Source organism: Sturnira hondurensis, unplaced genomic scaffold, assembly GCF_014824575.4.
Source record: "Sturnira hondurensis isolate 20B ecotype Veracruz unplaced genomic scaffold, ASM1482457v3 Scaffold0009719, whole genome shotgun sequence".
Taxonomy (NCBI): domain Eukaryota; kingdom Metazoa; phylum Chordata; class Mammalia; order Chiroptera; family Phyllostomidae; genus Sturnira; species Sturnira hondurensis.
Window position 1 is genome coordinate 922,901 of NW_028082350.1, and position 16,126 is coordinate 939,026.

The following is a 16,126-nucleotide window of genomic DNA, read 5'->3' on the forward strand; positions in this document are numbered from 1 at the left end:
CTTACGGAGATTACAGCTTAACTGGAGATGCAGACATAAATAAAACAACCACAGAACAAATGCATAATTAAAGTCCTGGTAATGCTTTGAAGGAAATACATTCAGAGGCAGAGAGAACCTAACCTAACCTAACCTAACCTTGGGTGGAGAGACGGGCAGGGCAAAGCAGGAAAGGCTAACCTGAAAGAAGTCAGATTGATCTAAAATGCAAAGAACGAGAGGGTTTTCACAAAATAGAGAAAAAGGGTGGTGGTGGGAAAAGAGTGTTCTAGACAGAAGTTCTGGGGAGGGGAAAGTGCACAGGGCCACCGACCTGCACACAGGAGGCCTCAAGAGACAGGCAGCTGACCAGACAGACACTTGCTACTAACCATTTTCTTCAGTCTCTTCTCTTCTCGTTTTTTCTCAAGCTCTGCCTCCTTTTCTTCTGCCTCTCTCTTCTGACGCTCCTCCTCTTGGGCCTTTAACTGGGCCTGATCAAGACCAGAATTTGTAAAAATCAGAACCTTCAATTTATATGCAAATATGATCTTTTAAGTTGAGGCTGAGCAAAGTTAAGTATCTACCAAGGTATCCACCCTGTCTGTGGGAAAATTTTGCTCTTTGTGATAAAAGTAAAAACCCCAATCAGCAGGTGGTCAGTTGTATAACTTGAAAGTTTCTCCAAGGAATTCTCTTCTCCTTGGGAAGATGAGACTAAGCATGAATAAGACCATTAACTTTTTTATCATAAAAGGATTACTTTCTAGTTCTTATTTTCATCTATGAAATACTAAGTCTGAAATATATATAGTATGGGAAATTTTTTTCTTTCGTTTCACCGAAAACCTTTCAAACATGTTAGTAATATCTACTTTTTTACTAGGCACAAAATTTACTTCTGACAATCCAAGCTGAAACTTCAAAAACTTCAAAAGACCTTTGCAAACTTGTCAGGTAGAACATCTACCTGTAACACATTTATCTTACTTATGTGTAAATCTTCCAATTTGCTAGTTCCCATCAACTTTTGCAACATTTGCTGCTATACTAATGATCAACATCACGCCTTCTCCCCCTCATTTTTCTAAAATTGTCACAGAGTTCAGGCCCGTGGGCAAAAAGCCATCACCGAAGTTGGTTTAACTCTATTGTCTCATTAGGCTTAAACAAGCTAGGTTTAATTTTTTAATAAAGACCTATGCAAATCCTTTTTCTTGCCTCAGTTTGCATTCTTGGTTTATTACCAATTTATCCTCTTCTTCTTTTTTCTTCTTCTCTGCCAAGATCCGCCTACGTTCAGCTCGCTGAGCTGCTCTCTCTTCCATGGCTAGAAAATGGTAGAGTTCCAATATCAAAAATATAAGGAACACTGCAAAACAAATGCCTCTATTCTTAGTAAAATTTGGTGTTATTAAGGTTTTCTTATAAGTCGAGTATTCACAATCTCAGAAATATATATGTATAAAATATAAATATATAAATTTTAGGTGTCTATATACATATTCTCTAAAGGTTAAAGAACCATAATCCCTTCCTCAGCAATGACAAACACTTTGTAGATTATGTTTTTATTTATATTTCTAGTAGAATAACTGTTCACTGGTTTAAATAAGATAAAGTGCTGATGATAATTTTAGTATATGAAACCCAGAAACCAGAGTTTTAATTTGATAATTCCTTTAATGAATGTATAAAACTTTACTTATATCTAATATGTACTTTGAGAATAGAATTACTCCTGAAATTGCATTGATCCTACTAATTTTTCCTAAATTGCTATACATACATCTGTATATGTAATAAAAAGAAGCACAAATAAAGTTTAGGGTGATGATGAATATATTTTAATTTAGTTTAAAGGCCGGATGTTCAGATGGGCAGGAAATGGAACTGTACTAAGTGTTGGGAGGGCTGGCATCTGAATGAATCTGAGTGTCAGACTCCTGTTCTTAACAGTCTATTAAATATTGGTCCAAAAGAAGCAAATGCGCAAGATGGTCTGATGCGATGACTGCCACCCGTCCAACCTTCCCAGGAAGAGGAGCGTGGGTGGGAGGGGCACCAAGCTCTGCTCACCTACGTCAGTCAATATCTACTTTCTATTCCTTGTGCCATGTTACAGGTGGAGAAAATTTAACTCCAAGTTTTAAAGATTAATAAAGAAACAACAACTCACCAGGCTATGTCTTATAGATACTAAATGTCTACTTCGCTGGAGAAAGAACAGTGGGTGTGTCACATATAGCGGTGGTGAAGCTGCCTTTAAGGAGGCAGAATGGATTAAAGGGAGACAGCTCTGAGAAATGGTCTCCGGTAATGTGCCCCTCCTCTTTTCTGGAGCTGGTCATCAAAGGCCACTTGAAAAGTAGCCTGGCCACTTTTTGATTGTCCTCAGTGGTGGACAGAGATGGCATAAACTGCTGTCCTGGCAGAGTCAATGCAAAGACTGCTCAGTCCTTCACTGACAGCTTTAGGTACCATGTCATTCGGATGACGTCAGTTCTTGTTGGGGCAGCCATTTTGCCACAGGAGAAAAATCACATTTACCAAACACAATATAATTGTCAAAGCTCCTACCATATGTAGAGTGTGTGACTGCAGTGAAAACAATTATCAGATTCATTAGGTGGGTTCTGAAGAATGCTTCTTGTCTCACAGTATTGTTTGGTTTAAATAACAATTTCTATGTTATCAAAAATCCTATAAATTAAAATAGGAGATTTATAAATTCCATTACTAAAATCCTATCATCAAGGTATAACTCATTATAAAATGATATACTAACTTGATGTAAACTGCTGTGAACTAACCAATATTTTAATGTTAATGAAGTACAATGATAGGTGATCTCCATCAGTGTTTATTCTTAGCAGCTACTCAGAGTTTCCTCACGTGTATATTTGTCCCATTATTTTTTTATCACAATAAAAATCTTAAGTTACAGGAAAATGATAAACCTCTTAGCATTGACTCTTTAGAATTGGGTGGAAAGGCCAAAAAGCTTGGCAGAAGAGGCAGGGGAAAAGCCATGGAGCTCTCTGGTGCATTCCCCTCTCCCGTGTCTACCCCCTCAGACCGACCAGGTTTTGACAAACCTCAAAACCCAAGAGTTTTCAGTCCCAGCACATTCTAACCCAAAGGGAAGATAATCACCACCAAAATCAAAGCAAGACAGCCCTGCCTTTAAGAATGGGATGGGGTGTCATCAGCTTCTTGGGGCTTCTTCTGGGTCCAGAAAGATCATTTTGGGAGTTACTTCTACTACCTTCAGTCCCAGGGGAAGCAACAGACGAACTGGAAGGGGAAAAAAAATTCAGACCCATAATCAGCTTTGTTCAAAGCCTTTGCACCTGAAGAACTCAAAGAATTAAAAAAAACTCTAATTAATCCTTCCTCTCTGAGATAACTACACATTACTACACCCACTAGAGAAACTGGCAGGGAAAGTCTGAGTGACTGGCCCGAGTCTACAGAGTGAGTCAGGCACTCGGATTCCCATCCTGGTACTTCGAATCAGTAGGTGTTGCCCACTTCTTATCCTACCATTTATCACACATATTGAGTACATGTCTGAAACCTTGTTAAATGGGTTATTAGAAATTTAGACTCTTATTCCAGGCTCCAAGTTATTTACTTTAATCCCAAACAACAATAAATTTAGGCTAGATAGTTGGCTGGTCCCAGGGACTGCTCCATTTGGACCTGATATTGTGTAACCTGGCTCCTTGGCACTAAACAAAATCAGAAACCCATGAATGAAGTTAGAGCAGGTAAGTATTCTCTTTTACCAGAGCTCCTTAGACAAAGGCAGCTATGATACAACAAATGCTAACTATATAAGTGGATCCTTACAGGCAGCCACTTGCCTTAAATACCCATTTGTGTCTCTCATGGACCAGTCACAATGCCTGGGTTTCTTTGGTCTGAAAGTGCACAGTGGAAGGACAGACCATGCAGCCTGGAAGCTAGGCAAAGTTTAGAAGCCCATCTACCGCCAAGTGGAAAACTAGAAATAATGAGTCCAGGGAGTGTTCTGATACAATGGACATACTTTGAAAGTGCCTTGCAGGTTCTCTTTGGTTCTTCTTTGGGGTTTGACAGCAGGCGGCTGTGTGTGTCAATCACTGCTGTGTCATGCTCTGCTGCCCACCGAGCCTTTGCCAGCCTCTGGCTTTCCTTCAGCTCCAGAATCGTTTTGTGCTGTTCCTGAAGTTTCTTCTTTTGCTTCTCAATCAGCTGTTGCTGGAGGGCATGGCGACTGTGGAAATGACTCATGCAAATGGGTTTTGCTTTCTGGCTGGTGGTTCTGAGCTTCTCGTTGCTGTCAGGCTGTGGGGAGGGCTCAACATGCAGGGTTTTGTGAAGCTTGTTGTCAGATGTGTTCAGAGGGACATTCTGGAGGGAAACGTGCAAGATGCTGTCTGTTGGTTTGCCTAGGTGGGGGCTAGGCAAACAACCACTGCTCCCTGAGGGAGGCTTTTCCCACAAAAGGGGTACTGCAGTCACCTGAGAGAGGAGATGGTATAGCTCAGCTATTGAAAGGACTGCGCTGATGAGAACCAACTTCATCTAGTCAGCATTACTTTGTTCAACGGCACAGTTGCCCTGCACCCCAGCCAGAGTTGCCCTGTGCTCCTGGCCTAGCTACCTCAAAGGCTACCAGCCTCAGCTCCGGAGCCACTCTGAGAGAGTGCGCTGCTGGCCAGGAAAACTGGGCAGGAGGGTGGCTACAGCCGTATGGACCACTGACATGGACCAGGACAATGGGAAATGCGCTGCTATAATTTTCTAATTAGGATAGTTCATTTGTGAATTAGGCAAGATACTCCAGATATATGTCACAGGAATTTTAATCTACATGAATTAACACCGAATTTTGCAGAAAATTGAAAATAGCAATTTTGAATTGCTATTTGAAAGTAGCAAAGGACATATTCTTTCTCAAGAATGTTGGAAAACGAAGGAATACCTTTACTAATTAACAATAGCTCTTTAAAATAGCTGCTTAATAATAACAACTCTTTAATAATAGTTCTTTCAATGACTCTCTTACCATCATAAAATTAAAGCCAGAGTATTTATTTCAGGATTAAGGACTGGATTAAAGTTTATCGACTCCAGTTACTTCTAAACAAGTCATATGTGGAAAATATTGGCAAACCTGGGGCCAACAGACTGATAGCTGCATCACATAAGAATAATGTTACCTAATAATATTTTATATTAGCATATGGTTTAATTAGTTTCAAAGCTTTATCATTTAAATATCATTTAACAGACTGAGGTGTTACAATTCTATACAAAGGGGAAGGAATAGAATTTTTAATCCAAAAAATTTATTCTGGCCAAAATATTGTCATAGTTAAAATGCCTCTTCTAGTGTGGCAGGACGCCACGGTCTATGGTCTAGCCAGTTTTGGTTCTTCCATCTGCAGTGGTACAAGGAGAAAAATACTGTGAACTGTCATGTATTTTAGAAGCTTCCAGTTCTAACAGGGTGCCATACTTGGGTACTCAAAGATATTTTTCATATTGACAGAAATATTTCTGTAGATTAGCTAAAGTGAAAGATGTGATATGTGGAATCTCTGACATGTTAAATACTTTTCAAAATAACCTACTTCAAAAAAAATAACCCACTTCAGAAATGTCAGTGGACATTTCTTCATGACAACCCCTGCTTAAGTCATTTAGCATCAAGGGGGGTACATGTTTTATGCCCTTTTAAACTGTGTGATAATGATCCATTATTAACCCAGCAAGGCTGTAAAAGCCTTGAGTATAGCAACAAGATTTCTTTTGGATCATGGTAACTTTTTCAGGTGAAAATAAGAGAAAGAAAGAAAAGCTTACTGGTACAGACTGTACTTGATAGAACAGAACTGAACAGTCTGGCTTAATTAGAGAAAACCACCTATTTGCTAACTGGTAATTCTGAAAGATTTCAAGATATAATATATATGCTTGTGGTACATGAATTCCTATGATTGTGTAATTAACAATCATCTAACTAAAGATTTTATATTTTCATTTGCTCATGTTAGGATCTACACTCTAGAAAAGATTACAGTTTATCTAGTAACCTATAGAGTTTATTATAATCCTGTATTTTCATTTGCTCTCTTTTTTTATAATATTATCCTTTCCTGATAAATTCTTTTGTTTTTGATTTCAGAGATCTGGAGACTCTTTTTCTTGAGTCTAAGTTATATACATATATTTAGTAATTTTTCCATTTTACACGGGAAAAAAAATACTTTCTCCTGACTTCTTTTTTCATTTAAAGATAATAACAGTGGACCTTTGTAAGGTAAAAGGTTCCACATAGCTATTTCCTAAGATAGAAGACTCCCCTGGGTCCCAGTGGAAACAAATTTATCTGACTGACATAAAGGTAGATAAATTGCCTAGGGGAAGGGACCAAGATGTTACATAAGTGCCAATAAGCATACTCATGATCCCTTTTTGCTGAGAGACGAAGGTTAAATGAATCCAGCTGCTTGCTAGCAGTAGTCAGAGTAAAAAGCAAGGCCGGGAGCCTCTAGTGCCCAGTGTAACTTCACACAGCTGAGTTCAGTACTTGGCAGCACTTCGTGGGGGTGGAGGGGCAGGTGGAGATGAGCACACAGGAGCTCCTCTGAAAGGCTCTTCAAACACAAGTGCAGTTATGAAAGAGAAAACCTGATATGATGGCCTTTATTAGAAACTTAACTGTGCATAGTACCAAAGACCATAAACAAATCGAAAAGACAAATGACAGAATGAAAATATGCAAAATACATAATAAAGACAATAAACACTTTTAAAAATATACAGAGCTCCTATAAATAAGAAGAAGATACATAACCAAGTAGAGAAATGGACAAAGGGCATGAAGAGACCAGTCATGATGCATCTATCTTACTACATCTATTTTCATATTATATACATATATGCATATATATATGTATATATAGCCAATGAAAAAAATCTTTAACCTCAGTAGTAATTTAAAAGAGGATCTGAGAATGTTTAAGTAATAAGATGAAAATATTTTAACTGTTAACTCGGTAAAAAATGAAAAATATGTTATCAGGCAGGAAAATAGGTGCTTCTTTGGTACAGTCTTTCTGGGATGACGATTTGGTAAGTCTTTAGAATGTGCATTCTGTTTTTAGGTACTTATCCAAACTAAAGCAGTATGGACATGTGCAAAGACTTAGCTAAAAGGGTGACCAGTGAAGCTTTGTCGGAAATAGTGGCAAACTGTAAACAACTTCAATGTCCTGGAGCAGAGAAGGAAGTAAACAGAGTCTGGCTTACAGGTCATGACAGAGTACCACGCAGCCACTGAGAAATGATGGCACAGAACTTGGTCGTCCTTAACCAGGGGGTATTCATCAGGTTCACCTGCGGAGCTTTAAAAACATGCAGGTGGCCCTCTCCCAGAGACTCTGATTCAGTGGTCTGGTTCTGCAGTGTGCTCTCAGCTGAGAACTACTGCTGTAGATTTATTGCCATAAAGAAAGTTTTCATGTTAAAAAATTACATTATTATTAAAAAGAAAGAAACATGGCTTTTCTTTTCCTGTATTATGGCAGACTAATGCCCTCAATGACTTGACTGAAGAAATGATTAAAGCTAAGTGAAATAACAGAGAAAAATTTGCATATGCCTGAAGAAAAGAAAGACAAGATGCCTATACTTCAAAGTTATTGCTGGTTATCCTCAAATGATGAAATTACAGGCTATTTTTCTTTTTTCCTCTGCCATTTTCTCCTACTAAACTGCTACAATTAATATATATTATTTTTCTCCCTAGAAAAATAAACACTTAGACACTCCCTTCATATAAGTCACAAGGCTCACTTAGGAAAGAAATGTTTGATGATCAAACGGGAGTTGATGAGTAGACAATACTTTCTACTACCTGTTCCTGAAGGGGTCCTTCTCTTACTAGTTTTAAACTCCCTGTGTTAACTTCCTACTAAGTTTCAGCTACACCAAAGTTTATATGTGATCATAAAAAGAAGATTCAGTTCAAGAAAATGAACACTGACTGCAAGTTAACCTTTGGGCATTACGGCAGTTCTCACCTGTTAGATGGCCTAGGCAAGGCAATCTGACAGTGGCTAAGAGCCCAAGCTACCCACACGCCAGCTCAAAACCAAGTGATTAATAGGCAGGAAGACCAAGCAAAAGAAACACAACGCACCTCTCCTACAGGTGGCTCCTCCGCAGCTGTTCCCGCCTCAGGTGGACCGATGCCTGATGCCCGGTTTGCATGGAGTTTCCCTAGTGATACTGCCATCAACAACTCGTTCATTTTCTTCCTTGTTTCCCCCTTTGTTAGAGCCAGCTCTCTCTTCAGGATCTCTGCACGACGCCAATGCTGCCATTCTGTAAAGTGGTGTCGGAGAACTTGTTTCCGGTTGTACTCAGCGGCTAGTTGGTGTTTCCTAAGCAACAAAGCACTTCCATTAAAAAAAGAAGCCATTGACAACTTGCTACTTGGTAATATAAATGGAACACAAGTCCAGAAGAGTCCCAGAAATGCTCCACTTAGCTCCAGCTTATTCTTTTATTTAAGCTAAATGGAATTACTTTATAAAATTCCCTGGTGGAAAGGGTGTGCTCATAGAAGGCAGTGGCACTTCAACATATTGCCTCAGAGGAAAGAGTGACAGTTCTTTATATCATGTCACAAAGATATCACATTTTTTGATGACCATAAAATAGTTTATGAGGGCTTTTTGGAGGGGAAGTAGCAAAAAGAATAAGTATATAAATAACTACTTTTTAAAAGATGAATGCACGAGGGAGACATCCAACTATGCTTGGAAATCTAAGGAAGATAGGAGATTGGGAGAAAAGGAAAGGAATAAAACAAGCGAATTGCCAATAATTAAGTGTAAGAGCCCAACTTATAAAAGTCAACATGAAACTAGGGAGGTACCTCTTAGGAAAGGAGGACTTAGTTGGGGAAAGGTTCCCTAAAGAAGGACTCATTCACAGACCTGAAAACTAAGTGAATGAAGGACTGCCTTGTGAAAATAATCGCCAAACACCAGACACATGTGAAAGGCAGAGACAGGCACTTGCTCTCATGGAACTCATTCACAGCCTGGTGGGGGTTGTCTCAATTCACCCTCTCCCTAAGGAAGAGCTCCTCTGATTCCCGGACACTTCACGAACATGGTGGGACGTGACTGAGTGGAGGTATAAGCTGCCAGCTACACTCCCTTCGCACAGGGGATCTCCATTAGGAGGCAGTCTGGAAGCAGCCAGTTGAGAATGAAGTGTAGAGTTCCCTGTGCTCTACCCACACACGGATGGTTACTGTCCCTGAAGAAGTGAGGCATAGAGCTCGGAAATTATGTCGCATCATAAATGGGTCCGTGTAGAAGTTTAAAATCCAATATTGTTTAGATACCTACTTGATTTTATCTTGTAAAGATAAATCTTTAATTTTATCTTGTAAAGATAAAATCAAGTTCTCCATAACACTATTTATATATCCATCTCTGTTTAAAAAAAAACAAAAGGCTTCACTCTCCTCATGGACTTTTGGGGATTATAACAAGATAGAAGTTATACCGTTTTAAAGTCAATGTGTCAGAAGAACATTTTTATAATTCTTAAATACTTAAGTGACTGTTTTTCAAAAATATTTTATTTACTTATTTTTAGACAGAGGGGAGGGGAGGGAGAAAGAGAGAGAAACATGAATGTTGGGTTGCCTCTTGCATGCCCCACATTGGGCAACCCAGCCTGCATCCCAGGCACGTGCCCCAACTGGGAATTGAACCAGTGACCCTGTGGTTCACAGGTCGGTCCTCAATCCACTGAGCCACACCAGTTGGGGCACTTAAGTGACTCTTAAATCTTTTTAATTGCCACCTACAGTAAGAAAAAATGTTACACTGTGACTCATTATGTAAATTTACATGTGCATGTATGAAGCAAAACTATACGTAACTGAAACAAAAGTTTCACCAAACAATATCTACTCTATTACCAGAGATGTGCTTGGTTATTTCTGTTCTAATATGTTCTATTTCTTTAAAACACACAGCTCATCTTGAGCCTGATTTCAGGACCCACTGCTGGGTTAAAACCCTTACTCTGAAAAAGACTACTCTAGGGTCACGGACTTTACTCTGTGTCAGAAGAGCTGGGTGAAACAACCAACCAGTGAGAGCAAAGTCGACTGAAATAATGAATTTCAGGATAAAAACTAATGGCACCTCTGCTAACAGCATTTTTTATTACATGTAATTGCTTCTTTTTAATAATTTAATAATAGGTATTCAATAAATACTTGGTGACTGACTGATGGTTTTTGTAATGAAAGTACAATATAGGTACAATAGACATTTGTATATTATTTTACTTTGATGAAAGTAAGTATCTAGCCTTGGCTGGTGTGGCTCAGTGGACTGAGCACTAGCCTGCGAACGAAAGGGCTGAGGGTTCTATTCCCAGTCAGGGCACATGCCTGGGTTGTGGGCCAGGTCCCCAGTAAGGGGCATGCAGGAGGCAGCCACCCATTAATGTTCCTCTCCCTCTTTCTCCTCTCCCCTCTGCCTAAAAATAAATAAATAAAATATTTTTAAAAAGAAAAGAAGTATCTAATATGAGACTGAATAACCTTGAAATAAAAATTATAGAGGAAATAAAAATAGTAAGTCAGGCAGCAACACAGGTAAGAACAAAGCCCCCACAACTCTATAGCACTTTAAGTGAAAATCATAAATTTTCACAGAACAGAGGATGTACAGTGCTCTGATTAATGTGAAATTCGATTTATATGAATCTGCTCAGAAAAGAGGAGTATATATTACCTGATGTGTTATTTTCATGTTTTTACAGTTATAAACAGTCAAACAACACTGAGGTTTTGACTGTCAGGGAAAAAAATTATTTGGACACTATAAAAAGGCAAAGAGAAAAATACTGTTGTAAGTATAACAAAAACACTAAACAGTAAGAAAATAGGTATAAAAATGCACGTTCACTATAGTGCTCAGAGCCCACTCTCCGATGGTTATGTGGACGTCTTGAATACCCATTTAATAATCTATGTTTCTGAATTGAGGTAGAAGGTAGAAACCGAAGCCAGGGATCCAGAGACCAGGTTGCCTCTACTCCTGCACCCTTGCAATTCACTTTAGCAGAGTGATGATGTTCCAGATAAGCCAATTTCTATACTTTTAAAAAGATTATACCAAAAGACATAAGTATTTCTGAAAATGAAAAATCACTTAAATTTCTTAAAAGCTCAACCAGATGTGATTTGCTTGGGTACGCTAACCCAAAGAAATGGTTTCAGACATATTTCCCAGATAACCATAAAATGAAGGACAGAGTTCCCACACAGAAAACATCCTGTCCCAATATGCTTCCAAGCCGCAATCAGGGAATTTGTGGCAAGAGTATATAAATTTATAAATTGATCATCACAATTATATAACTGCATGCAGACCAAAGAATATAAAATATATTCTCTTATACATGTAAAAGAATAAGGTTTCTATTTAAACCTTACAAAAGATTTAAATAGAAATATATGAACCATGATTCTCAGAACACCTCAAATGATACTTAGCTGTTGGTGCGTGTTACAGAATGGAAAAGTCAGAGGACTCACTATACATGGGATACTGGGGAGTGACCTGAATTTTCTAAGCTCCAGACTCCTCCTCAAAATGATGTCACTGGCCCCCGCCAGAAAAGCCCGGAGTGACCTGAATTTTCTAAGCTCCAGACTCCTCCTCAAAATGATGTCACTGGCCCCCGCCAGAAAAGCCCTCTACTACCTATCCTACAGGAATCTTTAATAAAAGAACCTGAAAAATAGGAAACAAATTCTCACGTAAGTTAGTAATACTACCTCAGGACGATTCTAGGTATCTAAAGAATGTCTTGAATTTTTTAAAAGTGAGAAACAAGAAGTAAATAGCCACATACTAGTAATCTGATTAAGTGCAGAGATCTGATGCAAACAAAACAAAAACAGCAATGATGCAAATGCAAGAATAGGAAGGAAAAAAGCTTATGTATTCAATAATGCAGCAGGCACCTCTCAGAGAAAAAGGAGAAGATAATTCTGTTTTAGAGCTTTCAAGTGAGCCAAACGATGCAAGTCTTGTCCTCCCTCCTGCCTCTCTGACAGACACATTAGGAATTTTACCAGCTTCAGACGCCCTTCAGTTTCTGGCCTCTGACCTGGATACCCAGGTGAGCATGGAGGAAGGGTGGTCTGACATGATTAACAAAAGCGCTACAGAAGCGGGGACTGACACCCTCAATCCCACTGACATTTCTTGGTTTCTGCTTGCAGCAACTACCTTCGAGTATTTTTTCCACCATTAATATCCCAGCCTTCTTTGAACAATATCTCCCAACTTAATATCCTAAACCAATTTCTAGAACAAAGAATAAGATGCAGAAAGCCAGGGATTTGTAGGAAAGCAGCACAATGTGTGGTTTATGTCTAACAGATCCTTTCTCCTCATGTTTTTAGCATGACTTATCATTTGTAAATTGCTGCTCTTTTCTGAAACCATCTATGAGTAAATTACATTGTAACTGACAAACGTGGTTGTCTTAGGACACCATCACCCAGATGCCACTGAACACAGGAGCTGTGTGCTACAGGGAAAAAGTACTGGGCTCGGAATCAAAAGGCCAGGGTCCGGCTCTGGGCTGGCTGCTCTTGACTCCACAGCCTTGGGAAACGGTTTCCCTCTCGGGCTTTCCTTGTAGTGTCTGTAAAACGAGGGGCGGGATTAGAGCATTCCTGCTCTAAGGTATGTTTGCTCCAAAGTATTACACTAAAAATTATTATAAGGTAAATATTTTCTATCTCTTGCAGTTTTAAAAAATGTAGCACCCATTCTAAACATTTAAAAATAGACACTTGAAAATAATTCACAGATATGAGACAGGAAGTTCTGAGATCTTAAAAAAAAGGCACATTATGTTATTATGAAATCCTCTATGTTAACTATGAATAACTATGCTATTATGAAAAAGGCACATTACATTATTATGAAATCCCCTTTTAGTGTTTTTTTATATAAAACAGTTTAATTGGAATGGCATACCTAGTTCTTCAGATTTTTTTTCTACAAGTTTCTCCTGGCATGTAAATTTCACAGGCCATTTCTGACTTGAACACCTCAGTGTCTACCCCTCCGGGCCCCCACCCAGGCTGCCGCCCTTTCGCTGCACCACCACGCACCCTTCGCTGTCCAGCAGACCTTTTCTCAGCCATTGCTCTTTCAGTTAGACTGTCNTATAAAACAGTTTAATTGGAATGGCATACCTAGTTCTTCAGATTTTTTTTCTACAAGTTTCTCCTGGCATGTAAATTTCACAGGCCATTTCTGACTTGAACACCTCAGTGTCTACCCCTCCGGGCCCCCACCCAGGCTGCCGCCCTTTCGCCGCACCGCCACGCACCCTTCGCTGTCCAGCAGACCTTTTCTCAGCCATTGCTCTTTCAGTTAGACTGTCATCCCACCCTTACATCAGTCACTAGGACCTGAGAACTTGGAAATGAATTATGGAAGAGTTCTCTATGTTGACCTTTTTAAAAAAAAATGAAGATTTTTCCCAGTACACTGTAGAAAGTAAAATTGACTAGGTCACCCTTCTGCTTAAAAACCTTCAATAATTTATCTTTATTTACAAAATAACTAAACTCCTTGTCTTGGCATTAAAGGCCCTTTGCAAGTCAATGAACTTTACAAGCACATGCTTGATGGCCTCCAGCCTGTCGGGATGGTGACACTGCATGCCACCACCTTGTCTCCCCATTTCCACCAGGAACATCCCACTAACTGTGCAGAGCCCAGCTCAAGACCCAGCTCCTAGATAACGCCTCTCCTGGCACTCCGTGGGAGCCCTCGGCTAAGGTCTTCTCAGAAGGGGATGCACTCCACAGTTTATGATGATCCTCAACATCTCTACTGTTTCCAGATCTTGTTTCCCCCACAAACAAGTGAGCTCTTGGAGGACAAGGGGCCGTGCATCATTCTCCTCTGTCATCCTCAGGGCCCAGCACTAACACAAGGCTGTGCAACGCCGGGGGTAGGGGGCGCTCTCTTCCACATAACAATGCTTTCACATACCATTTGTTTAATCTGTCATCCTCAATGAGTAACAGAGTTGCTGGTAGAGAAGTGAGCAAACAGAAAAACATGAACTGCCCTCTCCCCAATAAATAAATGGTTCCTTCTAAATTTGCGATTTTGGTTCAAGAATGCAAAGCTAAATTTAGAATGAAAAGAACAAAATGTATTTAGTTTTAAGACGATGGAGCAAAGAGATTTTTATTTGAAGGCAAATTCTGTCATTCACAAGAATATGAGGGAGTTGATACAAAGGTGTCAAAACTGTATAAGATGAGGAACAAAAGATGGGGGAACAGGAGGCATCACTCTTGGCAGGTCTGCCCTCTCAGATTGATGTTCCCTGTGTCCCTGATTAATATTCTGAGTGCAGACAGTGATTTCTATAAATGTGAATTGCTGGCATACAAACCAAACTCTGTCTTTTGAATTGTAAAATGGTCCAAGTGCAATGCTACTACATCAAAGGACAAGGGGAAAGCATAATATTCGCTTCCTTTAACAAAGGAAAGCATGCACATTAGTACATATTAATCAAATCATTTCGTACTTATAGTGTTCAGTTAGATTTCCCTAGTTTGGAATGAAACACAGGAAAATAGTGATTACCACATTTATAAGCAGATGAGATGATTCCAGTGAACAGCACTTTCGGAGGCCATTTCTGGATTCTTCAGGAGGAGAGCTGTCCTAAACATGCTAAAGGGGTTTTCACGGTACAAGGATGGTACCTGTTTTCTTCCCTAAGGTCATTCTCCATGGCTTGTGTCTCCCGCTGCAGCTTCTGAGATCTCGTGTAGTCTCTCCAGGCCCTCAGGACCTTCAGCTGAAACTTCCAGTCAGAAAGGGCCCCAGCTTTCCCCAGCTTAATCCTGTGATCAAGAAGCAGCTTGTGCCAGGCAGAGAAGTATCGTTTTTGACACTACAATGGAAACATTTGGAAAATCATCACTGATCCGCAACAGTGTTTCTAACATGAACTAGAGCCCTCCCTCAGACTCTCCCCTCACTCTAACAAAAGCGGGAACCACTGTCCTGATGGAAGGACACCAGGCACAACTGCGTTATGCTAATAATGACGAGAAATATTCAAGTCATGAAATTGCGACACTCTCAGCTTTGTGACAAACTGAAATAGTCAATCCTCATGGTTAAGGCCCCAGTCCTATGGGGAGCTGGAGTAACAGTCCCAGCAAAGATCTAAGTTAAAGGGCTTGTTTGAGCGGCTTGAAAGACCTGCTTCCAACAGGACCTCCCCTGCCAGGCTGTCTGGGAGCTTAAAATGCTAACCATTTCATTCATTCCTGTTACTAACTCTGCCAACCATTTCGTTCATTCCTGTTACAGACTCTGCCAATGTCCTGCACAAATGACATGGGAGATTCCATGAGGATGGAATGGGTTCTCTAGTCTCTAGGAACAAGAGAGGTAAAAACAATAGCTTCAGCTGGGCTACCAGTAACTGTGTTAGGGCCTTGTCTGAACAGGCCTAGATACTCAGGATGCTTGCTATCTTCCACTATGTGCAAGTGACAGCAAATAACACAAGGTTTACTGACCCTGAGGACATCCTGGAGAAGCACTCTGGCCCTAGTCTTAGAATATCTCTGAGATCCAATGCTGACCTACGAGTATTTCTTGTATCTTCACAGCAAACTTTACGTTCCTAGCACACCAAATTACTTTCATCTCTTGGCCTTGCATCAACCCTGCTGTTTCACACTTTTCTATCTGTGGTCATCCTAATTCCTAATTCTCCATCCTTTTCTTCCCTCTCTCCGCCTGACTACTTCAGGAGTCACTTCTCGGAGGGAGTCCTCCTGTTTCCAAATACTCTCCCAAATGTCAGCTCTCCTCCACTGTATTCCAGAGCAATCTACGCTCTCTTCTGTCAAGACACCCAACGCCCTGTATTATAATCATGTGTTTACTGATTTCCACTAGAATATGAGCCGTCGTTCTCTGGAAGGAAGAGATGGGTCCCACAAATGGGAATGGCAGATCTGGGAGTGTTACCAAGTGTGGAA

The 16,126-nt window shown here is 40.0% G+C and overlaps 1 protein-coding gene across 2 annotated transcripts in view; it reads right to left on the bottom strand.

The window, feature by feature from the left end:
- Positions 1 to 16,126, bottom strand: part of CCDC191 (coiled-coil domain containing 191) — a 76,394-nt gene that overhangs the window by 23,118 nt on the left and 37,150 nt on the right. For both annotated transcript variants that reach the window (XM_037057400.1, XM_037057401.1), the window contains 6 exons: positions 14,831 to 15,021; positions 8,177 to 8,420; positions 4,034 to 4,488; positions 3,164 to 3,276; positions 1,227 to 1,309; positions 372 to 473 (listed from right to left, as the gene is read on the bottom strand). In XM_037057400.1, the coding sequence (XP_036913295.1) occupies positions 372 to 473; positions 1,227 to 1,309; positions 3,164 to 3,276; positions 4,034 to 4,488; positions 8,177 to 8,420; positions 14,831 to 15,021 (1,188 nt within the window). The remainder of the gene's footprint in view (positions 1 to 371; positions 474 to 1,226; positions 1,310 to 3,163; positions 3,277 to 4,033; positions 4,489 to 8,176; positions 8,421 to 14,830; positions 15,022 to 16,126) is intronic.